The following is a 27987-nucleotide window of genomic DNA, read 5'->3' on the forward strand; positions in this document are numbered from 1 at the left end:
AAAAAAAAAAAGATTGTTAAAATTTCACAGTTAAAAAGAGACACACAATTGACTGGATGTAGTGCCCTGGCCTGCACTGTGCGGGTCAGACAAGATGATCATAATTGTTCCTACTGGTCTCAAAATATGTGACCCCATGAGATGCAGAAGTGAAGATTCCAAGACCAATGTTATGTTGTCTACATTGCACATCTATCTAGAAACTTATAGAGTCCTCATCACCATTGTATCTGAGCACCTCAAAATTATTAATGTATTTTATTCTCACAAAATCCTTGTGAAATAAGGAACTATCATTGCTAGGAAGCTGAGGCACAGGGTAGACTGACTAGCATAAGAACATTCCGTGCAGAGCCAGGAACTGAATGCTGGTCTCCTGAGTCCAACTCCAGTGTTCTATTCACTAGGCCACTGTTCCTAAAATGTAGTATACAGCATTTTCTATTCCTGTTTTCTAGTTAAATATAAGCACATATTACAGGTAATGGTAATGTAAAGCATAAGATGTATTATGTAACCAACATTAACATTGCTTCTAGAACATCAACTTTCATATTTTCATGACTTTTAATCTAACTACACAACCTCAATACTGCATGTTATATTTTGTATTCATATTTGTTAATTTTATTAAGGATTTGAAAAGTGTATGAAGCTTTCATTTTGGGCTCACATAAGCCAGGAGAATGCTGGAAAATAATTGGTGCCACCTAGTGGATTCAAGCTTTAGTTCCTACTCAATTTCATTGTCAGAACTATAGCCCAAATGAAAAAGTACTCTAGTGTGCTCTTAGGGCCAATGTTATATTCTAATTTTGGCAATACTGGTTACAAAAAGTAGATTAATCTAAGAATTGCTTTGCAGTTTTAAAATGCATTTGAAAGGTTACTATATAAAATTTGCACCCTGCTTTCCGAGACATACCCATCAGTCAATATGGTATAGCTATACTTGGTTCCCAGCTCTCTCTGTCTCATCCACTCTACAACATTTTGTAGAACCTGAGGAAATGCATCAGCTTTGTCTACGTGGTCCTGAGAATACATAAAAACAGAAGTCAGGTACGTTTTCTAAAAGAAAATGTGTAGCGTAAGACATTACAGTTAAACAGGAACTAACACTACATACTTCCAACAAACTAAAAACATTTAAACAAAAGAGGGGCTCACAAAACCCCTCTGAGGTGGCTACGCATTATCCCAGTTTCAGAGACAAAGAGAGCTTAAGGGCCTGATTTGCATAGGTGGTAAGTTTCAGAGTAGCAGCCGTGTTAGTCTGTATTCGCAAAAAGAAAAGGAGGACTTGTGGCACCTTAGAGACTAACCAATTTATTAGAGCATAAGCTTTCGTGAGCTACAGCTCACTTCCTCAGATGCATATCGTGGAAACTGCAGCAGGCTTACTCACAGATCCAATTACCACCACCTATGGGGAGGGTGGGGATGAAAATCAGACCTTAGAGCCCAGATTTTTAAAGATACTGAGGCATTGCTGCACTCACTGTTAAAATGTCTAGTTGATTTAGCAGCCTAAGTCTTTTTTTAAAGTGATTTAGACACTTAGGAACCTATATCCCATTGACAGTCAATTTAGGCTCCTAAATCAGTTAGGCATTGCAACACTGAAAACAACACTGCAATACTTCTAAAAATCTGGACTTAAGTGACTTGCAGTAAGTCAAGCAGTTAGCCAGTGACAGAACTTAAACTAAAACCCAGAAGTCTGGGTCTCCTAGTCCACAACCACTACCACTCATCTTGCAACCATTTAAGATTCTTTGGGCTGGCAGGACACTGGCAGCTATAGAGGATCCACGTCCAGCCATTAGAAAGGAATTATCACTAATGCACAATCTTTATTGTTGGAAGTAAAAACAGATACCAGAAAACTCCCTTCTTTCAAAAACCAAAACACAACTATGAGTGCAGCAAGTTTTGATGTTCATCAATGTACACACTCATGAGGTCTGAACACAGAAATCAGAAACAATACCTCAGTCTATACACCAAAGACAGACTGAGCATCTACACTGAGAACAGTCCATAGTAGTTTTAAGCTGGTTTGTAAAGTGGAGAAACTTGGCTCATTACATCATTCCTGAACTAATCCAAACTAGTCAAAATATGATGAGTTCTTGGCTTTAACATGGCTGTGTAGTCGCAGCACCAGGGCTGGGAGAGAGCACTCCCAGCGCTGTGAAAAAAAACCAACCCACCCCCATGAGGGGAGTAGCAACCAGTGCTGGTGCACAGTCTACACTGCCACTGTACAGCGCTGAAACTTGCATCGCTCGGGGGGGTGTTTTTTCACACCCCTGAGCGAGAAAGTTTCACCGCTATAAGGTGGCAGTGTAGACAAGGCCTAAGAAAACTATTAAGGACTTTAAGGGTTTTAGGCCTTAAACTGTACTTACTTTAAAAGCTGTATTATTCTTGTAAGTCTCCATTTCCAATTCCCCTAAGTATAACTCTTTTAAAAACCAATCTTCAAGCAAAAAGAGCAAAGATTTAATTCTTAACAGTCAAGTAATCCTTGGGCTATCTGCACAGGTTTGCATATATTTGGACTTGGAATAAATCTGTGCTTCTCCTCTGAGCTCCCAACTTTGCTGTTTGAAGGACTGATTCAGAAAGAAATTAAGTGGTGAGACGGAGAAGGGAGGGGAAAAAAATCAGGAAAGTACCGGTAAGCCCTAAAATCAATCACTGAAACTTAAGTCTAAAAACCTTGACAAAATGTAACCTTTTCATTCATACCTGTATCTGGACTCATAGATATTGAAGATGTTACCTGAGTGATTCCTGTCAGATTGATGCAGAAGTTTGAAAGCTGGGGATTAATCTCTGGTTTCACATACTGTTGAAAGGTATCCTCCTACAAGAGGAGATAAAAAAGTCAAATGTTTTACAGTGACATGGAGAAACATACAATCACAAGTCAGATTTCATAGGATTTTAGCCTTGTGCCTGAAAAGAATGGTTAACTAGCAAACAGCCAGATAATATTCATATTTGAGCCCTCTTTATTAGCCATTGTCCATCATTTGAAGTTTACCAAATAAATGGGACTGCAATAATGCAATTAATAAATGACTACAAAAATTTTGTGATATACTGTTCCAAGGTAAAAACCATTTATCAAAAATAAAATCCACATAAATATATTTTCTTCCATGCGTCATCTTTGATAGATGACTAGGAGTTGCTTGTTTTCCTTCATCAACTGAAGTTACAGGGAAGCCATGGGCTGCACTCTGATGTGATATGATTTGATTGTTGGATGACCTCTGTTCCTAAAGCTTCCTGATATATCTATCAGCTGAGATGCATATATATGCTGGGTTTCATCATGTTGCTAACCGCATGATCCTTTCTCTTTTGCACACCATCAAATGGAAGGCCCAAAAGTTAATCTTTGGCTACAACTAACTTCTGTAGGGCCATATGAAGTAGACCACCTTACGAACGCTAGCCAGTTTTGCTGGTGTAGTTATACCAGTTAGCTATACCAAAATACTCTTTAGTGTGGATACAATTCTCTCAGTATAAGAAAGCTCATACCAGTACAACTGAATATATATTAGAGTTTTACTGGTAGCTATGTTGTAAAAATAAATAAATAAAATAAATAAATAAAATCATACCTGTAACAACATAGCTATAGCAGCTAAGGTTTTAAGTGTAGTCCAGGCCTTAGAGATTATGCACTGGGGTCCCAACAGGGTAACAAACATTTGCCTTCACTGCAGAGTGAACCTGGGCTCTTATTCAGGTGTTACTCCTCATCCAGAGTCCATCCACACACAAAGACTTCTGACCCAAAATTAATGGTGCTTTCAACCTGAACTGGTTGGCTCATCCTGGGGTACATGCTAAAGATGGAGTGAGGATTTCATTTGGGTTTGTAACCCACCCACTTTGCAGTGAGAATGCAGGCTAAACCATTAAAACGTTGTTAATACTCCAGTGCCTTCCCCACATTCACTTGTGTGCCCAAAAGGAAAGAAGTTCTCCCACAATTCACTGGGAAAGAATCAGATCAGCTCAACTTACTACAGCATAAAGAAAAATGGGACCCCAGTTAGTGCAGCACTAATGAAGGTATAGCTTTGAATGAAGGTGTGGCTTTGCAGTGTTGCTGCTTATACTCAGGCTAAGCTAACCTGGGTGCTGATTATCTGAGTTAACTCTGCAGTGAAGACATAACACTACTGATTAATCTCTGACCAGCGCTATAAGAAAGTCAAACTGAAGAAAACTCCATGTTTAGGAACATGCTGCCTATCTTGGAGTTGGTGTAATGAACTGAGCTCAGGGCCGGAAGCCAAGAACTCCTGGCTCCTAAACCTAGCTCTGATTGGCAGTGAGGCCTTCAGCAAGTCCCTTAATCTGTTTTAAGTATCCCTATTTTATAGATGAGGAACTATTAACTAAACTGCATACAATCCTATCAGGTAGCTAAGTGAACATCACTCTGAGGATCTAGACCACCATATACACCACCAGGTATTATTCTAGTTTTGTCTCTCTGAAGATAGAGAAGATCTTAAGGGACGTTGTCAACATGGGAAGATTTTGAGGACTCTATTCTAAATGACTGTTGGTTGAACTGGACAGAGGTATACACAAAGATACAGCAACATCTACTTAAGTCACATTTCTGCCTACAATTTTCAGCATACAATTAAGACCTCGTCCATTTTAGAAAATGTGCAGTGGTGAAACTAGATTGATATTAAATTGACTTAATTACAAATAGTACAAGTTTTCTAATATAGACTAGCTCCAAGATTACCATAACTGGGCAAAGAAAAAAAAACGATTAAGGGGAAAAAAAGAAAAAAAATTATTTTATGCATTTGAGAGCACTGTTTCTCCTGTTTCCGTGGACTTTGGAGAAAAACAGACATTTTAAAAATGGGAAACCAAACAAGGGCAGAAGAACCAAGTAGTGAATTTATTACCCAGATATAAAAATGCAAAGTATAATTGTTTAAGGAACATGGTCAACTTCAAATCTGGTCTTTTTAAAAAAAATAAAAAATAAAAAATGCAGAAGCAAATATCATTCCTGACGCTCTCTCTTTTAAATAAAGAAAAACTGACTATATTTCATGTTAGCTGTGTCCCTTTAAACTCCAAGTTCTGTAACTATTTAAAAACTGATCAGTTCCTACTCTTTGAAGCAATGAGCACACGAGGCAAAGCAAGTAGGTCACTTACTATTTCTAGGGTACGAGTATTTAATAAAACAATAGGAAATTCAATTATTTCATGTGTAAATTCAGGCTGATTGTCCTCTTCACAGGTTGCTTCAAAGTCAATAACACAGATGTAATCATAGTAACTGTCTCCATTACTGGGCTCCTGCATCAGCTTCTGCTTCTTATAGTAGTTCTTCAATCTCTTTTTCAGTACATCTTTCACTCCCCTGTAAAGGAATGAGACAAGGTATTAGAACTCACATTCCAATCCAATTTTGTTCATATTAACTGCTTCATCACTCCAGAAATGAAGCCAAATCTACTTCTGCTTATTCAAAACAGAGTCATAAATGATGCACAAAGTCACTATGCAATCTAGTTTTATCTTCAAAACAGCTAAATGATCCTAAAGTAGAATGATTTACTTTTCAGTATTTTGAAAAACCTTAATGCTGTGATCCTGTACCCTTGAAGTCAGTGGCAATTTGGATAATGACAGGTTTCAGAGTAGCAGCCGTGTTAGTCTGTATCTGCAAAAAGAACAGGAGGACTTGTGGCACCTGAGAGACTAACCAATTTATTTGAGCATAAGCTTTCATGGGCTACAGCCCACTTCATCGGATGCATAGGATGGAACATATAATAAGAAGATATATATATACATACAGATAACTTGGAAGTTACCGTACAAACTGTAAGAGGCTAATTAGTTAAGATGAGCTATTATCAGCAGGAGAAAAAAAACTTTTGTAGTGATAATCAAGATGGCCCATTTAGACAGTTGACAAGAAGGTGTGAGGATACTTTAAGGGGGGGGGGGAATAGATTCAATGTGTGTAATTACCCAGCCACTCCCAGTCTCTATTCAAACCCAAGTTAGTGGTATCTAGTTTGCATATTAATTCAAGCTCAGCAGTTTCTCCTTGGAGTCTGTTTTTGAAGCTTTTCTGTTGCTGATAATAGCTTATCTTAACTAATTACCCTCTCACAGTTTGTATGGTAACTTCCAACTTATCTGTATATGTGTGCGTGTATATATCTATCTATCTATCTTCTTACTATATGTTCCATTCTATGCATCTGATGAAGTGGGCTGTAGCCCACGAAAGCTTATGCTCTAATAAATTTGTTAGTCTCTAAGGTGCCAAAAGTACTCCTGTTCTTTTTAATTCGGATAATGTTTATAATGGCAGAAGGTTAAAAACTGGAGAGAGCTTTTATTTTCTAATAAAATTATTTTTAAAACCACTGTACGGGGAGTTGCTAGCTGAGAACTGCCATGTTACAAATCAAGAGGTCAACAGCCCTGTAGGCAACACATATGTGGTCTTGCTATTGCACCACAAACACTGTGGCTGCTATGTGTCCGAGCAGTTGCAGACGTGTATAGGCCAGTCTTTGGGGGCTGACTCTGACCTCTGAGATATGGTTTATCAGTGTTGTGAATCTGTGCTGTGGTAGGGATGCTTTGGCCTCTATGGTCTTGAGATGTGCCCCAATGAAGTCCAGCTGTTGAACAGGGATTAGGGTAGATTTTCTTTTGTTTTTCTGTAGCCCTAGATCCCTGAATAGAGTGATCGTTGTCTGGACTGTGTCCAGTGCTTCTTGCCAAGTTGGGCCTTTGAGAAGCCGATGGTCCAGGTATGGGAAGAGCAATATCCCTTGTTTGCGTAGATGTACTGCTACTACCAGGATGGTTTTGAAGAAAAGACTTGGTGCAGTGGCTAGGCTGAATGGTAGTGCTCTGTACTGGACGTGTTCTTGTCCTACTGTGAACCGCAGGTATTCTCTGTGAGCGAGGTGTATTCTCTGTGAGCTGGCTGTATTTTAAAGAATCCTTATTGAGGTTACAGGGACGAACCATCCCGATGTGTAGAAAGAATAGTAAATATGGCAGACGACTGGCTTGGCTTAACAGTGAAATCCTTGCTGATCTTAAATACAAAAAAGAAGCTTACAAGAAGTGGAAGATTGGACAAATGACCAGGGAAGAGTATAAAAATATTGCTCGGGCACGCAGGAGTGAAATCAGGAAGGCCAAATCACACCTGGAGTTGCAGCTAGCAAGAGATGTTAAGAGTAACAAGAAAGGTTTCTTCAGGTATGTTAGCAACAAGAAGAAAGTCAAAGAAAGTATGGGCCCCTTACTGAATGAGGGAGGCAACCTAGTGACAGAGGATGTGGAAAAAGCTAAAGAACTCAATGCTTTTTTTGTCTTTGTCTTCGCGAACAAGGTCAGCTCCCAGACTACTGCACTGGGCAGCACAGCATGGGGAGGAGGTGGCCAGCCCTCTGTGAAGGAAGAAGTGGTTCGGGACTATTTAGAAAAACTGGATAAGCACAAATCCATGTGGCCAGATGTGTTGCATCTGAGAGTGCAAAAGGAGTTGGCGGATGTGACTGCAGAGCCATTGGCCATTATCTTTGAAAACTCATGGCGATCGGGGGAGGTCCCGGACGACTGGAAAAAGGCTAATGTAGTGCCCATCTTTAAAAAAGGGAAGGAGGAGGATCCGGAGAACTACAGGCCAGTCAGCCTCACCTCAGTCCCTGGAAAAATCATGGAGCAGGTCCTCAAGGAATCAATTCTGAAGCACTTAGAGGAGAGGAAAGTGATCAGGAACAGTCAGCATGGATTCACCAACGGCAAGTCATGCCTGACTAATCTAATTGCCTTCTATGACGAGATAACTGGCTCTGTGGATGAAGGGAAAGCAGTGGACGTATTGTTCCTTGACTTTAGCAAAGCTTTTGACACGGTCTCCCACGGTATTCTTGCCAGCAAGTTAAAGAAGTATGGGCTGGATGAATGGACTATAAGGTGGATAGAAAGCTGGCTAGATTGTTGGGCTCAACGGGTAGTGATCAATGGCTCCATGTCTAGTTGGCAGCTGGTATCAAGTGGACTGCCCCAAGGGTCGGTCCTGGGGCCTCTTTTGTTCAAAATCTTCATAAATGATCTGGAGGATGGCGTGGATTGCACCCTCAGCAAGTTTGCAGATGACACTAAACTGGGAGGAGAGGTAAATATGTTGGAGGGTAGGGACAGCATACAGACGGACCTTGACAAATTGGAGGATTGGGCCAAAAGAAATCTGATGAGGTTCAACAAGGACAAGTGCAGAGTCCTGCACTTAGGACGGAAGAATCCCATGCACCGCTACAGACTAGGGACCGAATGGCTAGGCAGCAGTTCTGCAGAAAAGGACCGAGGGGTTACAGTGGACGAGAAGCTGGATATGAGTCAACAGTGTGCCCATGTTGCCAAGAAGGCCAATGGCATTTTGGGATGTATAAGTAGGGGCATTGCCAGCAGATCGAGGGACGTGATCGTTCCCCTCTATTCGACACTGGTGAGGCCTCATCTGGAGTACTGTGTCCAGTTTTGGACCCCACACTACAAGGATGTGGAAAAATTGGAAAGAGTTCAGCAGAGGGCAACAAACATGATTAGGGGACTGGAACACATGACTTATGAGGAGAGGCTGAGGGAACTGGGGATGTTTAGTCTACGGAAGACAAGAATGAGGAGTGATTTGATAGATGCTTTCAACTACCTGAAAGGGGGTTCCAAAGAGGATGGCTCTAGACTGTTCTCAGTTCTAGCAGCTGACAGAACAAGAAGCAATGGTCTCAAGTTGCAGTGGGGGAGGTTTAGGTTGGATATTAGGAAAAACTTTTTCACTAGGAGGGTGGTGAAACACTGGAATGCGTTACCTAGGGAGGTGGTGGAATCTCCTTCCTTAGAAGTTTTTAAGGTCAGGCTTGACAAAGCCCTGGATGGGATGATTTAATTGGGGATCCGTCCTGCTTTGAGCAGGGGGTTGGACTAGATGACCTCCTGAGGTTCCTTCCAACCCTGATAGTCTATGATTCTATAGTAATTTGAAAATAAGCATCTTGGAGGTCGAGGGCTGAAAACCAGTCCCCCTTTTGCAGTGCTGGAAGTACCGTACTCAGTATGACTACCTTGAACTTTTGAGCTTGTACAAACTTGTTGAGCTTCCTGAGGTCCAGCATAGGTCTCCATCCCCTATTCTTCTTCTGGGTCAGGAAGTAGTGGAAGTAAAACCCCTTCCCCACGTATTGCGAAGGCATATGTTCTACGGCACCTAGTAGTAGAACATGATCAACTTCTTGTTGTAACAGGTGCTTGTGAGAAGGGTCCCTGAAGATGGACAGGGATGGGGGTAGGGTAGGTGGGCGGGAGGTAAAAGGGATCATAGAATCATAGAATATCAGGGTTGGAAGGGACCTCAGGAGATCATCTAGTCCAACCCCCTGCTCAAAGCAGGACCAATCCCCAATTTTTGCCCCAGATCCCTAAATGGCCCCCTCAAGGATTGAACTCACAACCCTGGGTTTAGCAGGCCGATGCTCAACCCACTGAGCTATCCCGTCCCCAAATGGATGGTATAGCCTGACTGAACAATCTCTAACACCCATTGGTCCGTGGTTATTGATGCACAGATATGGTACAATGGGCGAAGGCGATGACCAAAGCATGGGGACAGATTGGGTGAAGGAGGTTGTTCAGAACCTAGACAAAAACTTCAAAACTGTTGTTTGGGTGCAGCCGTTTGAGATGTCAAGGGTTGAGACTGAAGTGGTCTCGGTCGCTGCCAACATTATCATCTTTGCAAAAACTGGAGCTTTTCTCTGCTCCTGTTGGCTGTGTTTCTGGGTGGCCCTCCCTCAACAGTTTTTGACTTTTGCATCTTCTCTTTGCAGGTGGAGTGTAGATCCCCAAAGTGCGAAGAGTGGCTCTAGAATCTTTCATCAAGTGGAGCACCTTATCCGTCTTGGTTTAAAATAGTTTCTCTCGGTCGAAAAGTAGGTCTTTGGCTTTGGTTTGGAGTTCTTCAGGTATGCCAAATGATTGTAACCAGGGTGCTCGCTGCATAACCATGGCTGTGGCCATGGTTATAGCTGTCGTATCTGCTACGTCCCAGGATGCTTGGAGGGCTGTTCAAGCAACAAGTTGGCTCTCATTTAGAATAGCCTTAAAATGTGCTGGTTTCTCTTCTGGAAGCTCCTCAGTGAAAGAGCTCATCATATTTATCATAACCATATTTAGCTAATAAAGCAGAATAGTTGGTGACTCTGAATTGTAAAAACAACAAGGAGTCCTTGTGGCACCTTAGAGAAATTTATTTGCTTACTGTATTTTTCACTCCATGCATCTGATGAAGTGGGTTTTAGCCCACGAAAGCTTATGCTCAAATAAATTTGTTAGTCTCTAGGGTGCCACAAGGTGACTCCTCATCGTTTTTGTTGATACAGACTAACACGGCTACCGCTCTGAAACCTAAATTGTAGCGTCACCAAGGAATAAATTTTTTGTCTGAAGAGGTCGATCCTTGTGTGTTCCTTGTCCTGTGGGGACGATCTAAACCTGTGATCACCAACCAGTCAATCGCACTCGACTGGTAGATCTTAGAGGATCTCCCAGTTGATCGTGATCTCCGGCAGTGTACTGCGGCTGCTGCTAAGGCAGACTCCCTGCCTACCCCGGCCCTACACTGCTCCCAAAAGTGGCCAGCACCACCCCGCAGCTGGGGTTCTCCCTCCACACACTGCTCCTGCCTGCAAGCACCGCCCCCGCAGTTCCCATTGGCTGGGAGAGCTGCAGGGGCAGTGCTTGCAGAGAGGGGCAGTGCACGGAGCCACGTCCCCCAGGTGCGCATTGGCCCCTTCGGGGAGTGGTGTGGGGCCAGGGTAAGCATGGAGCCTGCCTTGGCCTTGCTGCACCCACCACCGACCAGGAGCTGCCAGAGGTAAGTGCTGCCTGGCAGAAGGCCGCACCCCAACCTCCATCCTTGAGCCCTCTCCTGGAGCCAGCATCCCAAACCCCCTCCTGCACCCCAAACCCCACCCTGAGCCCACTCCCAGAGCCAGCATCCCAAACCCCCTCCTGCACCCCAAACCCCCTCCTGAACCCCAAGTCCCAGCCCTGAGCTCCCTCCCAGAGGCAGCACCCCATGCCCCCTTTTGCACCCTGAACCCACTCCTGCACCCCAAGCCCCACCCCTGCAACCCTTCCCAGAGCTAGTACCCTGCCCCCCATCCTGTCCCTCAACCCCCTACCCCTGCCCTCTCCCAGAGCCAGCACCCAATACCCCCTCCTGCACTCCAACACCCTGCCCCAGCCCTGACCCTCCTCCCAGAGCCAGTACCCTGTACCCTCTCCTGCACCCTAACACTGTGCCCCAGCCCGGAGCTCCCTCCTGCACCCAAACTCCCTCCTAGAGCTTGCACCCCTCACCCCCTCCTCCACCCCAGCCCCCTGCCCCAGGCTCAGCCCAGAGCCCCCTCCCACACTGCGAACCCCTCGGCCCCAGCCAAGAGCCCACACCTGCTCCCGAACCCCCAACCCCTTGCCCCAGCCTGGTGAAAGTGAGTGAGGGTGGGGGAGAGTGAGCGACCGAGGTGGAGTGGGGGGGAAGAGATGGAGGGTGTGGGGCTATGGGGAAGGGGCGGGTTAGATCTTGGGTTGCCCTTAGATTCAAAAAGTGATCTTGGGCGTAAAAAGGTTGGAGACCACTGACCTAAACTGTTGTTGTTTTCCGTGTTGATTAGCAGTGTCGACCACAAAGGAATTAGGACGCCAGTCGGAGAAGAGGAAGTCTACCCCTCTGGCGGGGATGTCGTACAGGGAATCTCAGACTTACAAAACAATTAGTTCCTCAGAATTGCGTTGTAAGTTGAAACGTAAGTCGAAACTGCTTTTCCCATAGGAATCAATGGTTTTAAAGGGGGGACTGGTTCCTGAACCAAGGCTTGATGCACTATTTTCACCACAATAACCCATAATAATGTGTACTAAAAGAATTATAGATGACTAATCACATATGCTTTGACTTTCCAGAACTTTTTGAAGGGCTCTTGGCTGGGGGCTTCTCTGAAGCCTGGGCTCCAGGTTTCTCTGGAGTCTTCTTGCAGTCTTAAAGTATCCAAGGAAGTTTGGACAGATGTTCCCTCTTCTCCTTGTAAATTTCTCTGTAGCAACTGTACGTGTTGGATATGCCCCTATTCACAGATGCAATGCGTTCAATGTTGGGAGACAGGCTGGGCAGACAGCCAGGCAGGCAGCTGCTCAGACTGCCAACAACATACTATGCAGAACTGGGCTTGCTTTTTACCGAGTTGCTTGTAAATAACTTTGTGGTCATGTTATAATGAATGGAGCTGGAAGGGGGTCCCTTGCAGTCTCTTCTTGTTTGATTGGCTTCCTCAGCCAGGCTAGCTTGTTGCCAGGTAGCCTTGCCGCTTGTTTTTGATTGGCTGAGCCCGGGGACGGGAGCCAATCAGAAAGCTTGAACAGTAAAATCAGTGATTGGCTGAGGCTCAGTATGTGATGTGTGCTGTTCTCCCTGCACATTGTAGACGAAACAAGTGTCCTAAAGTGGTTAGGTGGTCTGTAGTAGATCCCTACCGGGACATCACCCTTGTTTCTTCACCCCTTTTTATCCTTACACAGAGACATTCAACAAGTCTGTCTCCTATTTCCATCTTAACCTCAGTCCAAGTATATACATTTTTAATATATAAGGCAACAGCTCCTCCCTTTTTTCCCCTGCCAGTCCTTCCTGAGCAAACTGTACCCTTCTATACCAATATTCCAGTCATGCATATTATCCCACCAGGTCTCTCTGATGCCAACTATGTCATAGTTGTGCTTATTTACGAACATTTTGAGTTCTTCCTGCTTATTCCCCATACTTCTAGCATTAGTATACAGACATCTAAAATACTGATTTGATTTCCCCCCTCCCGCCCCATTCTGTCTTGTCTCTCCTTTATCCCTGCTATAACAGCCCATGCTCCCCCCCAAATTCCAAACCTTCTCCTAGGTTTCACAGATCATAGAATATCAGGGTTGGAAGGGACCTTAGAAGGTCATCTAGTCCAACCCCCTGCTCAAAGCAAGGCCAATCCCCCCCAATTTTTGCCCCAGATCCCAAATGGCCCCCTCAAGGATTGAACTCACAACCCTGGGTTTAGCAGGCCAATGCTCAAACCACTGAGCTATAGACTTACCTGTGGGCTTTGGTCACCTGACCCTTCTAACCTAGTTTAAAGCCCACCTCAATAGGTTAGCCGGTCTTTTTACTTTAGACTCATATGTCCTTTTCTTTATACCAAAGACCTTATTAATTTTTAAAGTTGTATATATTCTTCTGTTTATTGTTCTGTGTATTTCCCTGGTCATCCACACTGAGGGGGTGAGCCACTGTCCCTGACAAATACCTCTAGTGTATTACTCAAAATTAAAAAAAAATATATATTTGTTTTGTTTCCCGAAACTTCAACTATTCCGATGAAGTGAGCTGTAGCTCACGAAAGCTTATGCTCAGATAAATTGGTTAGTCTCTAAGGTGCCACAAGTACTCCTTTTCTTTTTGCATCAACAGATTGTTCTGATTGTAGAATCTTTGTTGGTGATGCATAAGCCAGAAAAAAAAAAAACAGCTTGACTTTTAAATTCCACGTTAGTTTTGCAGAGCTGGCAGTTAGGAAAGAAATAAAAGACTACAGATGTGCGCTAGAAGCCACTGAGACCCAATGATACCACTTTCAGAAAATCACTTTTCAGAGTAGTTACTTCAATACGGATCTTCAGAGTCAAAAATTCTGCAGCGAATTTAAAAGACCCCTGAAATTGAAAGTATATATTGGAAATGCTGACACACCCTGCTGCCAGCTATGTCAGAAAATGCATCACTGGTTCCACATAAACAGAGATTTAAAGATAATGTGCAAAAGAAAATAATTAGTCTTGTATTTTCTTTTTTCTGGATTGTTTACAATGTTTTTCCTCCTGCTTTTTTCTTTTTAAGTTAGGAATTCAGATCTTATCTTAGCGGGAAGACTCTACAGTGTCTGAAGAACTAATTAAGTGATAAGAAAAGGAGTACTAGTGGCACCTTAGAGACTAACCAATTTATTTGAGCATAAGCTTTCGTGAGCTACAGCTCACTTCATTGGATGCATTCAGTGGAAAATTTTAGTGGTATTTTCCACTGAATGCATCCAATGAAGTGAGCTGTAGCTCACGAAAGCTTATGCTCAAATAAATTGGTTAGTCTCTAAGGTGCCACTAGTACTCCTTTTCTTTTTGCAAATACAGACTAACACGGCTCCTACTCTGAAACCTGTAATTAAGTGATGAAATCACAAGAGTCAAGAGAGTTAAAGTTCACTATTTCAGAAGGAAAGGGATTTTTTTAGTTAGACTTTAAAATTTGTTTTTTTTCATTAACACCTTTTAACGTGAATGACTAATTACTATTTGGATAATGGAATTCTTTAATTTTTTTTTTTTTTTTTTTTTTTTTTTTTAAGATTCAGTACCTTCACCCCTTTAATTACAGTGCTAGATCTCACAGTAAATATCACTGAAATCACCTGGAGGTCCCCCAGCAAAATCAGGAAAGACAAACTTTACATTCCATAAAGAAAAGGAGTACTTGTGGCACCTTAGAGACTAACCAATTTATTTGAGCATGAGCTTTCGTGAGCTACAGCTCACTTCATCGGAGCTGTAGCTCACGAAAGCTCATGCTCAAATAAATTGGTTAGTCTCTAAGGTGCCACAAGTACTTCTTTTCTTTTTGCGAATACAGACTAACACGGCTGTTACTCTGAAAACTTTACATTCCATGCATTTCAAAAAGTAGTAAGCAAGCAGAAAACAACCCTTTAAAAAATCGTTTCAACCCTTTGTCATAAAGAAAAAAATTCAATTTAAAAAAATTTCCTTTACAAGTGATCTTTAAAATAGAAAAGCAATAAAATTAATAATACCGTCATTAACATTTTCCAGTTTTCCTGCCTTCCAAATTAAGCATACTTTATGTTTTGTACTTTTCAAGAGCCTCAAAGACCCTCTTTATGGAGTGCAATTTAAAAGATAATATCCAGGCAATATCTGTTGGCAGCAGCAGAAGCAAGTAGGCGCAGTAGCACCATTAGGGAGAGAGAGGTAGGGGAACCAAGCCACAGTTGGTGTTATCCCTCTCAGTACTCCCGAACCCTGAACTGTGTAGGGGAGACCTCCTCACTCCAAGATCCATGGGCCCTAACCATGTAAGACTGGGGAACAAAAACTGTTGAGGGAAGGCCACCCAGAAACACAGCCAACAGGAGCAGAGAAAAGCAGCAGCAGCTGGGACTTTTGGACAGTAATGATTTTTTCAGAGTCTGGTTGCTTTTTTCACTTTTTACTCTAAACTTTCTCTCGCTTCAGCCTCACTCCACCTGTCTTCTGTGTTCCCCTATCACCTGTCCCTTTCACGCTTTGTTTAACTAATTCCCTTCCATCACAGCCTCATTTAAAAAAACCAAACATTCCCCCCACCACCATACACACGGCACAGAACCAACAGGATGCCAGAAAACATCACATTGTTCACTTGATTGTATGTTATATGCCTGCAACACTTTATCTTCTCTATTTAGATTATAATCTCTTCGTGGCAGGGGCTGTTTCTTAATCTGTGTTTGTTCAATGCCTAGTACAATGGGGCCTTATTATGGTTGGGATCCCTAGGTAGTATTACAATATAAATAATAAGGACATTTTAAATTAGTTTTCTAAACAATGAATGTTTTGAAAGATTATTTTAGAATCCTTAAAATTAACACAGTTCTTTTTCTTTGAAAAGATGACAGAAAACATCTCTTAAGAACCTTATAATTTACATGATCTTTCTATCTAATTTATGAATAAACATCAATGATTAGGACAGCACTGTTATGGGAACAAGGGTTATTCACCAAAATGTGCTATACCTGCCGGCTTTACACAACTATGTGTAGGTCTCACCAAGAGTCTCTTTTTTAAAAAAATGCTGTCTGATAATAGAGGTTACATTTACCACTTAGATACTATGGAGATGGGATTATAGAAAACCTTAAGATAAATATTTTTAAAATTAATATTCAGATTACAGAAGACTTTCCCTACTTTACTACAGCAATTTTACAAATGGAATCAAGAAAATGCCATGGCAGTCCTTCTCAGAAATGATTAACAGGCTTATAACTAAATCTTACCTGGTTTCAAGTTTGAATTCTGCAAGTTTAGCTCTGAGCTCATCTCTACTCATTCTATTAATGTAACCATTGGTCACAGCAATTTCTTTGTACACTGGGTCACTGTAATCACTTGAACTGGAAGTGCAATGTTGTCCATTATTTTCTTCGCCATCAAGTCTACAACGCTGCTTGCCCTAGAAGAAAAAGTCTGCAATTAGTTTAAAAAAGCTAAAATGGAAGTTAAGTAATTACAACTGTCACATACCTCCATCACCAAAACTCAATGTAGCCTCATGCAATTTTCCTCATGGATAGTATGTATTGGTTTATATAGCTAAAAATACATTAATATGCCAACTACTGTATCAGTTTTGAAAGGCCATCCTGTCTCCTTTCCATCATATAACTTTGCAATATACAGATGGTAGAAAAAAGGAGAGACTGGGATTTCAGATTGTTTTTTGGTATGACATAGGGATGTAAAATATTAAATGTTAAACGGTAAGCATTAGACTTACCATTAACCCACCCTAACCGTTAACCCCCGGACCAACTGGAATAGCCCCAGCCCCAGCCCCAGGTGGGCGGGCAGGCCAAAGCAGTCCCAGGCCCTCTCCCTTGAATCGATTAACCAGTTCAACGATATAATTTTAATCCTTTAAACAGTTAACTTTTTTAACGATATTTACATCCCTAGTATGACATACCACTGGGGAAAGAAAGTGGGAGCAGACATCTGTCACACTTAAGCATAATGAAAGTGCCGCCACTCCTAGAAATGTGAGCTGTCAAAGGCTTAGCTGGATAAGGGAAAATGCAAGAGTTTCTATACTAGTTTTGACCAAGATTTACACATTTGCCAGCAATAGTGTATAAAGTCAATATGACAACTAAGTTTTATAGTCATTCTGTTCAGGAAAGTAGCTGCAAAATCACATTTAATTCTACCACAACTCACTTTAAATCACTGTATCTAGGTGGTCATCTATATTAAAGGCTATTTCACCCCAGAAACTATTCTGCATTTTTGTACACATGATGCATTGTAACCTTTTCTGAAGTTTTCTCTGATTGTCAAGTTTGAAAGAATCTACAAGCTGCCATCACTCCTCATTTCTACAGATGGTTCTTCCAGCTCAAGCACACGGACAGAGTAATATTTAAGCTTGCCATCCTATTTTCTATGCCATTCTAGAGAAGATATCAGTCTTCAGAGCTGTCAGACAGGCCAGCATCTTGCATTGGCACTTAATTCATGTTACTAAGTGTTTTGATTCCCCCTGCAGGTGAAGTGTACACCCTTGGTGCATTAGCTCAGATCACATTTCTCTTTGAGGCTTTGCAGAGTTTTGATGTGAAGGATGCGTCCTTCCATATTATAATCCACCCAGCTGATCAGAAATACATCACATTGTGCAAGAGACTAACACCAACAGCAATGGATTCTACCATTTGAACTCACCACACACCAAAAGTGTTCATGAAGTTTCTGGCAGCAGTGTCAGCCCACTCGAGAAGACCTGATATTTATGTGTGGATATCCATATTTCACTGACTGGTTAATCAGAGATTATTTATCCCAAAAGATGAAATATGCTTTCAGGACAGCATCAGGACTTTCCCATCATTGGGCATAAGACAAACTTGAAAAGTTCATTTTCATCACTGCGTAAGCAGTGGAGTTTATGAAGCAGTCCTGGATTACAAATCTTCTAAAGCTATCTCCCAAAGGGCAGATTCCAGACCATGCTCAAAACGATCCTTGAGTTTCAGGTAAAACCATGAGACAACTCTCTGATTTTACTTTGGACTGTTAGCATTCATGCACATAACGTTACTGCTCTAGTAAAAAACGGCTAAGATCACTGCAAACTTGGCCAAGAACAGTTCATCAGCCCCAACTCAATTGCATGGATCTCCATACACCCTGCAAGCTGTGCTCTCCTATTGAGAAACATTGTCTAAACCAGGACATGTTTTCAAAGGCATCCACTTCACTCCAACTCCATCATCTCCTGTGGATAAAAGACATTTCAGGAATAGGCTGGGGAATTCACCTAGGTCAGTTCACAACCCAAATCCCTGGGACAGTATGGATAGCACTCGAGAAATACACAATAAAACATTATAAAAATAACAATCACTGACTGATTTCTTTATGTAAAATATGAAATTGTTTCTAAATAGTTAGGTGACTGCTCTTCAATGAAAGCTAGTGGCCTGCCAAGTACTGGGGTTAACAGGAAAGACATTTTAAACAACACAGAACCAAAGTTTGAACACATTTTACAAAAGGTAAATCAATCGTATAGAAATGAAAGCATAAAATGTTTTAGCTGAAAGAATGTGCCAGGCTTAGGGCCTGTTGAAAAAAACAGGGGAGTTGGATAAAAAAATAAAATATTTACTGCAGAATACTCAGCCCAAAACACATTAGTAACTACTCTATCGGATAAACTGCAGGATTTGGGACCACTGTTTTGGAACAATATCCATATTTTCTTGGTTTTTTTTTTTTTTTAAATATACATGCAGATCTCTGCCTTAGCAAAGACTGTCACTAATCACACAGCACTTATGTAAAGAATTTTTTTTTTATTTAAATACATTCTCGTCATCAACTTCCTTCAAAAAGCAAGACTAGCCTAATTTAACAAGTATCTGAGGGAATGGACGTTGACCTATATAAAAAGAAAGACTAGTTACAATAATACATATTTTTAAGAGTTTTGCAAGAGATATAAAACATTGTGCTTCGGACTTAAACTGATCTCTAACTACTAGTGATCAGGAGGTGACTTCCCTGGGAGGCAGATGATCCGACTGAAGCATTTGATCGTGGGACATTGCCAGAAACAGGGTATTTCAATATTTAGACCACAGGCCTGATTCAACATGGCAATTCCCAAGTTTCCTAACTGCAGTGACAAGAAACAATGGCTGCAGGCTTAATATTTTGGCGAGCTATTCTATCAGCATGAACTCATGGACAGCTAGTTGTCCTACTCCTCTCACCATGGTATCACAGTCCAGGTGCAGACTGTGCCGTCTGAGATACTTTTTCCAGTTCCCCAAGTACACCACTTAATCCAACCACTCTCCAATAGGTCTCTTGGGTTACACCTCCCATATTGCCAACTACGTCACATAGCAGGCCAACTAGACTTGGACCCTGACAAAAGTTCTCCTCCAGGGGCCTGTAGCCAGTAACAATACGCAGTGACACAGGAGTATTTTCTCCAGAACAAAATATGATACATTTTGCTCAAACAGTGCACAGATCTTAGAGAATCTGTTATTTTTAACCTACAGTACCTACAAGGACACTGTATTACTTTTGGCTTTCCCCATGAGTCCCTAGGTAGACATGATTTAGCCTCAGTGGCCCCTCCCCACTCTCTCTGGGCACCAAGTTACAGCTTTGCTTGTCAGCTCACGGCCTGCTGACACTCCCTCCCATCCCCATCAACACCTGTTAACAGAGCAACCCTCCCATCAGACTTAAGGCTGAGGGGTCCCTGTTTACAGCTATAAAGCTGGTTATTGTATATGAGATGTTCTTTGTCTCGGTTACTGTTTTACCCTTCTTATTTTATTTCTTTAACAACTCTTTTTGATATAATTTCACATTCATGAAGGGTGATAATCCCAGGTACAATGAAGATCATATGTAATATATGGGCTTCTGCAATACTCACTGCCTGCAAGTCCAATCCCACACACACGCACTTTTTAGTTTGGTAAAATGAAATCAGTGGGATTTTCACATTATCTGGCTCCTACATGTGAGGGTCACAGCCTAGCTAGCAGACTGCCATTGAGCAGCCTATCTGGGGAGAGAAGTAGGTTTTCCTTCACACACTGGCTCTCCAAGATCCACATATGACAGATCAACCTGACTTCCTCATCCATGTCTCTATCCAGAGTCCCAAGCACTGACATCTCCCCCAAAGGTTGATCTTTTTTAAAAAAAAGTGTTAAATCCTGTCTTCACCAGTGTTTAAAAGCCAATAGTTGAAACAGTGATACTCAGACCCCAGTGGTTCAGGAGCCAAATTAGCAATCAGCATTACCCAAAAGAACCACAGTAGTGTGAATTCATTGTTTCATTTGCTATTTATATTATATATACTATTCTCACAGCAAAATAACCAAGTATTATTATTTTATCAACTACAATTGGTTAACAAAAAGTAAAAGCATCCTAACCTAGATTGGTTAATAATTAAATCACATTGTTTTAACATCATGTGCTGCAAAGAGCTGAAAGAGACACATTAAAGAGCCACTTGCAGTTCACAAGCCTCACCCTGAGCATCACTGGGTTAAAACATGTGAGCAAATGAGTTTTTAAAAGCCAGAGAAGTGGCTTAACACTGTAAGGGCATGGCTACACTTGCGGATGTAGAGCGCTTTGAGTTAAACCTGCCTTCGGAGAGCACAGTAGGGAAAGCACTGCAGTCTGTCCACATTTGCTGCACTTGCAGCGGCATTGAGAGCAATACATTACTGGCATCTGTCCCACAGGGCACCTCTTCCCATTCTGGAGCTGTGGCTTGTGGGAAGGGGACAGAGGGTGCAAGGCATTCCGGGTCCTGTCCCAATGCCCCATGACGCATTGGTTCACATCCCAGCAATCCCTGTGCTTCCGCCCACATTTGGCGCCATCTTGCAACGTTTTTTGTACTGCGCGCTCTGTCTTCCCTTTTGGCCTGCGGGAATAGAGCCCGAACTGCTGAGGAGTATGCTGATGGGTTGAGCCAGCACGTCACGTTTGGCAGTCGAGTTAGTCCTTATGATCCAAAGTGACAGTGAGGGCTCCTACAATGATATCGACTTGAGTAACGCATATGACACGAGTTTGCTTGTGGCATTCATGGACATGCTCACCACCGTGGAATGCTGCTTTTGGGCTCGGGAAACAAGCACTGAGTGGTGCGATCCCATCGTCATGCAAGTTTGGGATGATGAGCAGTGGCTGCAAAACTTTTGGATGAGAAAAGCCACTTTCATGGGACTGTGTGAGGAGCTTACCCCAACCCTGCAGCGCAAGGACACGAGATTGGGAGCTGCCCTGACGGAGGAGAAGTGGGTGGCTATTGCAATCTGGAAGCTGGCAACTCCAGACAGCTACCGATCGGTTGCTAACCAGTTTGGCGTAGGGAAGTCAACTGTTGGATCGTGTTGATGCAAGTTTGCAGGGCCATTAATCGCATCCTGCTTAGAAGAACCGTGACTCCGGGTAACGTGCATGACACTGTGGATGGCTTTGCACAAATGTGTTTCTCTAACTGCGGAGGGGTGAGAGATGGCACACATATTCGAATTCTGGCACCAGCCCACCTAGCCTCCGAGTACGTTAATCGGAAGGGGTATTTCTCTGTGGTTCTCCAGGCGGTTGTGGATCACCGTGGGCGTTTCATGGACATTAATGCAGTCTGGTCCAGAAAAGTGCATGATGCACACATCTTTTGGAACTTTGCCTCTTCAAGAAGCTGCAAGCCGGGACTTTTTTCCCAGATCACCGTAGGGGAAGTTGAAATGCCCATTGCGATCCTTGGAGACCCAGCTTGTCCTTTAATGCCAGGGCTCATGAAACCCTACACAGGGAGCCTTGACAACAGCAAGGAGCGGTTCAGCAACAGGCTGAGCCAGTGCAAAACGATTGTGGAGTGTGCTTTTGGCCGTTTAAAGGGCCGCTAGTGCTCTTTGTATGGGAAGCTGGACCTGGCCGATGACAGCATCCCCGCAGTTATATCCACCTGCTGAACTCTCCATAACATTTGTGACGGGAAGGGTGAACAATTCACTCAGGCATGGAACTCGAAAGTTCAACACCCGGAGGCTGAATTTGAACAGCCAGAGAGGAGCTGCAAGGATTAGGGATGCATTGAGGGAGCAATTTGAGGCTGAAAGCCACCAGTAATGTCTGGTGCCCTGCACAGGAGCGAAGTGCAGTGGTTCCAATGTTAGTAGGAATCTGTGTTTGCTCTGTATGATACACTGACTTGCAGGGCCTGTTGCTTTCCTTGGCTAAAGTATCTTTTAGTTAATGCAATGATAAAGAATGTTTTCAAAGCCAAAAAATTCATTTGTTGAAAAGAAACACAACAGCTTGGGAAACAGAAAGGGCAATGGGGTGGGGGTGGGGAACGGTACAATCACAGATTTGCATATGTCCTGTTATCATACTCAGCCTTCCTGTCTGGAGTGCTGTGCAATGAGTGCTACACTTAGAATCATAGAATCATAGAATATCAGGGTTGGAAGGGACCCCAGAAGGTCATCTAGTCCAACCCCCTGCTCAAAGCAGGACCAATTCCCAGTTAAATCATCCCAGCCAGGGCTTTGTCAAGCCTGACCTTAAAAACCTCTAAGGAAGGAGATTCTACCACCTCCCTAGGTAACGCATTCCAGTGTTTCACCACCCTCTTAGTGAAGAAGTTTTTCCTAATATCCAATCTAAACCTCCCCCACTGCAACTTGAGACCATTACTCCTCGTTCTGTCATCTGCTACCATTGAGAACAGTCTAGAGCCATCCTCTTTGGAACCCCCTTTCAGGTAGTTGAAAGCAGCTATCAAATCCCCCCTCATTCTTCTCTTCTGCAGGCTAAACAATCCCAGCTCCCTCAGCCTCTCCTCATAACTCATGTGTTCCAGACCCCTAATCATTTTTGTTGCCCTTCGCTGGACTCTCTCCAATTTATCCACATCCTTCTTGAAGTGTGGGGCCCAAAACTGGACACAGTACTCCAGATGAGGCCTCACCAATATCGAATAGAGGGGAACGATCACGTCCCTCGATCTGCTCGCTATGCCCCTACTTATACATCCCAAAATGCCATTGGCCTTCTTGGCAACAAGGGCACACTTCAGGATGGCTATACTGCATGGTGATGGGAGTTGAGTACAGAGGGTAAGGGTCGTAGTTTTTAGGGCTGGGTGGTGAAGCTACAGGTGTTGGAGGCAGCTGGTGGCTGTAAGAACGCAGATGTTGGGGAAAGTGGGTTGGAGGTGACATGGGGCCACAAGGGAAAGGGTTTGGGACAAGGGCTGCAGGAGGGGGGTCAGGCACGGTAGTGTTCCGCCTACATGGCTACGAGCACCTGGATCTAGTCCGCTTGGCGCTCTATTATGCTCATCAGTCGATCCGTGCTTTGCTGCCGGAGCACCGCGCTTTTGTGCCGGTGCTCCTCATTCTGCTGGTGGATCCTCCTTTCACTGTCCCGCCACTCCTTCACTTTTTGATTTTCATTACTTGAATGCTGCATTACTTCATGCAACATGTCTTCCTTGCTTCTACGTGGCCTCTTTCTGATGTTTTGGAGTCTTTCGGCTGGTGATAACAGGGACAGTTGAGATCTCAAGGTTGCATCTGTAAAGTCAAAATGCAACACTTAACAGAGGCAGCATTGTTCACACCAGACAGAGCAATGATTCCCCATACTTAAGGGCAAGCACAGTCTACACAATAGCATAATTTGCCCGTCCCAAAACAAGCACACATAACCCACAGGAGCCCCAAAATGGGGAGTAAGCACAGGGTCAAGCGTGACTGATTGTTTCACGGCTGTACTGTCCTCTGGGTTTCTGTGCCTTGGGGAGAGCCAACAGCGGCAGGGGGCCCCCTATACTGAACATTGTCCCCACATTTTCCACAGGAGTTCGTCCTGGAAGATATCTCTCTGCTGAGGGTGACCTGGGAAGCAAGGGAGGGTCTTCTACTGCAATGCAAATTCCGCCCTGGCCCATATGCAGCTTGCCTGTGTGCAGCAATGGTCCCCCCGCACAGTGGCACGGACAAGTTAGCCTTACTGGGATGAGGACAACAGTGGTTCTCCTGAGAAACCTGTGCAAGCGCATTACCCAGCTTCTGCATGAGACCTTTGAAGAGAGATCACTGAGGCTGATTACCACGATGTGAGAGAGCACATCAACGCCCTATTCTGCATCTAGGCATGCATGCATCCCTAACCCTCCTCGCCCCAACAGCCCGCACCAAACAACTTCCTTCCCAAAATAAAAGTCCCTTACCAGGAACCTCCTCTGGTGTTTGTCCTTCCCCAAACACCGGCAGCCGCGACTGGCTACTTTTCTCCCGGCTTGAGAGCAGCTCCTGGCTGCATGCATCTAGGGATTCCAGGGTGTCTTCCTCCGCCTCAGCACCCTCGCTCCCGCTTTGCTGCTGCTCCTCCTCCTCCTCCCGTCTTGTTGAACTGGGCTCTGAAGTGTCCATGGTGATACTCGGAGTGGAGGTGGGGTAGGCCTAAAGTATCACATCCAGCTCTTTGTAGAAACGGCAGGTCATGGGGGCAGCACTGGAGTGGCTGTTTGCCTCGCGGGCTTTGCGGTAGGCATTCCGCAGCTCCTTCACTTTAACCCTGCACTGCAGTGCCTCCCGGTCATGGCCCGTTTACATCATGCCCCTTGATATCTGCCCGAAGGTATCGTAATTCCTACAGCTGGAGCACAGCTGCGACTGGACAGCTTCCTCCTCCCAAACACTGGTGAGGTCCAGCACCTCGCCACTGCTCCATACTGGGAATTGCCTGGCGCTTGGAGGCATGGTCAGCTGGAAAGATTCGCTGACAGCACTCCACGCCTGGCTGAGCAAACAGGAAGAGGATTTTCAAAATTCTCAGAGAATTTAAAGAATTCTGACAGTTGATCACCTGAGGGCAGCGCAGTAGAGTTCAAAGTGATGACCAGAGTGGCTAGCACAGGCATTGTGGGACACTTCTGGAGGCTGATCAGAGTGCAGTAACAGACCAGGGCATCCACACTGGCGCCGCGGCGCTCCCGCGGGGGCGCCCCAAATTTTATTCCACTCACCGAGGTGGAGTACCAGGAGCAGACCAGCTGCGGAGTCAGATTGCTCTACGTGCCTTGCCAGTGTGGACGGGTAGTGAGCTAGTGCGCCCGGGGCTCCTTTAATGCACTGTAATTCGCAAGTGTAGCCAAGCCCTAAGACTGTTTATCCAGAAATCTGAGTTTCTAGAGGTAATAGCTAGATTTTTGTAAGCATGTGTTTACATACAGAAGTTATACCAGTAAAAAGTATGGAATGACTTTAAAGCACTATAGTTACACTGGCGTAAGTCCCTGTGAGGGACACACTTACTCTGGTAACAGTTCCCTTTCCCAGGTTAGCTTTGGAAGGGTTTCAAGGCCTGGTCTACACTTAAAAAACTTAGGTTGACATAGGTACAGCGCTCAGCGGTATGAAAAATCCACAGCTTCCTGAACATCATGACTAACCTGACCTAAGCCCTGTGCAGGCACAGCTAGGTCAATGGAAGAACACTTCTATTACCTAGCGACCCTCGCCTGGGGAGCTGGTGTTTCTACAGCGATAGAAAAGCCGCTTCCACTACGGGAGTCTGCATCCCCGCTACACGGCCATGTACTGTAGCTACCTGCCTGTCGCCTGGACTAAGCTCATCATCATAGTGAACTGCTCCCCAAAAACACAGCAAACGCCTCCTGGCGTTATCGCTTAACTAGAAGAATTCTTCAGGAGCAAAGACTGTTGACGGGAGCTCAGCACACGGGGACCAGGCGCTCGCCAAGGCTCTCCACGTGCCTTTTGGGGTGTTCCGCGCTGCCCCTGGGCCCCAGCCGCTCCCTGCTAGCCCAGCGCTGGGCTGAGAGCAGCGCTGCTCTCCTCCGTGGCCAGGGCCGGGAGCAGCCCGCGGGAAGGGCGGGAAGCAGCGCGGCATGGGGGCGGGGGGAGCCCTGTGCCCCAGCAGGCGCGCGGGCAGACCCCCAACCCACACGGCGTGACGGCGCAGGGCACCCCGCGCGCGCCCGCACACACGGCGTGAGGGCAGGGAAGTATCCCGCCGCGCGCGCGCGCACACACACACACACACACACACACACACAGTCACAGCCGTTGTGGCGTCACGTGACGGCGGTGAGGCCCGTTGGGCCAGGCGGTGGCGAGGGTTCCCCGCGCGCGAGCGACACTGACCGGGGTGTGGCTGGGGAGGGCGGGCCGCTCTGCGCGCGCCAGCGCCTCATGGCGGGCTCCCTGCGGCCGGTTCTCCTTCTGCTCCTCCATCGCCCCGCCGCTCTCGGCGCTGGGAAGAGGCGGAGCGGCCGCTCCCTCGTGGCACGGACACGTCGCCACGCAGCCCCGCCTCTCCGGGCGGGCGGGGCGCCGGCGGCGTTTCCCGGGCCTACAGCCGGTGGCTGCGTGGGAGTCGCTGGGGCGACCCCGGGCGGTGCCCGCCGGCCCCTTGGGCCCTTGCCCCGTGGCCCTGTCACCTCCGGCCCTCGCGCGGTCTCCCGCGCTCCCCGGGACGCGCCGCAGCCCGGCCGGGGCAGGCCTCGGCGGCGCCCCAGACTGGGAACGGCCTGCGGCCCCCCGGGAGCGGGGCAGCGCCTGCCTGGCCAGCCAGGGCGGGCGGCGGGGGAAGGCAGCGCGGGCGGTTAGGGCGGCCCGTCAGTCACGCCCGGGCCGGGCGAGCGGCCCCCGGGCATTCTTCTGCCTGTGCTCCTGGGAGAAGCCCTGCAGCCGGCGCGGTGCCCTCTGCACCCTTAACTGCGTGGCTGAGGGGTTTCCCGCCCCTGAGCAACCTGGTTATGGCGATGTAAGTTTATCGGGTAGACCTGGCCCTGGACTTAGCAAGTTTCACCACTTGTGCATAGAATTATCACCCCTTGTGTAAACGTGCAGCTTTACACCTGAACGCACCAAAAGCGGGTGAAGGGTTGGTCCCCTCCGTTTACCAATTCTGGCATGGAGCCAAAGAAATAGTAAAAGCTGGTATGCTTCTTAGGGTTAGGATCAAGGAACTATGAAGGCTCCAGATTACCTTAAAGCCCTCAGTCCCCTGGTTTGAATGCTCCCGTTAGTGTATGTTCATAGTCCAGAGGCTGGAGCAGGAAAGAGGCAAAATGTTCTGCTGAGAACAGGCAGGCTCAGTGCACAGTACAAGCCCAGCACTACGGGCACCACAGAAGGAGGGATGAAAACACACTCTGAGATGAATGAAGCTGTTCATACCTCTCAGTGCCATTGTTCCAGGCTGCATTCATCTCCATGGTAGTTCAGATCTGGGCTAGGCACTCCACATCACCATGCTCCTGCTCTCTCCTGCCTCCAGCTGGTACATGCCCCCATCACAGCCCCATGACCTCTCCAAGTTCACAAGGGTCACAGAGAAGTAAGGAGGAGGGCGGAGTTGGCAGGGTGTGCGTGTGGTGGACGAGGTGGAGTAGTTTTTGTCTGTCGTGGCAGTGATGGGGGAGTATGTGGGAGGTTGGAGCAGTGAGGGGGGTGGGAGGGCACTGGAGAAGGGTAGGGACTGTGCCAGTTGGGAGGGGAATTCTACCCCTTGGCCAACCTTTGCCCCTTAGGGCTGTGCTCTGACACAGCTACTGAGCTCTGAGGGACCAGTGCAGCCCTAGACAACGACCCCTATCAGCGGAAGGGACCCCCAAACACTGTTCTTGTGACTAGAGCATTGAAGAACTGGGGTTTCCAAAAACTATTTTTCCACAATCTCTCACTGAATAGGGGCTCATCCTCAAAGGAACGTTTGCTCCCTGGGAACTCAGAAAACAGCAAAACCACAAAGAGAGGGAAAGTTGGGCATCTTCCTTTCAGTAACATTTGCGGGGGAGTGGAGTGCCCCTACCCCTTATCTACAAATACCCCTAGCGTTTACAATTAGTCTTCATGGCTATTGCACCAAGCCGAAGGGGAGTGCTCCAGGGTTCCCCTTCCTTCCACT

At 45.3% G+C, this 27987-nt stretch overlaps 1 protein-coding gene across 2 annotated transcripts in view; it reads right to left on the minus strand.

Annotated features, from left to right (window-relative positions):
• ERI1 (exoribonuclease 1) overlaps window positions 1-27274 on the minus strand; it is a 32164-nt gene extending 4890 nt beyond the window's left edge. The window contains exons 1-5 of one of the 2 annotated variants that reach the window (XM_084626891.1): window positions 27258-27274; window positions 16263-16438; window positions 5224-5431; window positions 2792-2875; window positions 926-1035 (exon numbers count right to left, since the gene is read on the minus strand). In XM_084626891.1, the coding sequence (XP_084483017.1) occupies window positions 926-1035; window positions 2792-2875; window positions 5224-5431; window positions 16263-16315 (455 nt within the window). In that variant the 5' untranslated portion in view covers window positions 16316-16438; window positions 27258-27274. Of the gene's footprint in view, window positions 1-925; window positions 1036-2791; window positions 2876-5223; window positions 5432-16262; window positions 16439-26219; window positions 26511-27257 lie in introns of those variants that run through there. The other variant, XM_084626890.1, reaches the window with a different exon arrangement.
• Window positions 27275-27987: the final 713 nt, after the last annotated feature.

This window comes from Lepidochelys olivacea (genome assembly GCF_965140295.1).
Source record: "Lepidochelys olivacea isolate rLepOli2 genome assembly, chromosome: 4".
NCBI classification, from domain to species: domain Eukaryota; kingdom Metazoa; phylum Chordata; order Testudines; family Cheloniidae; genus Lepidochelys; species Lepidochelys olivacea.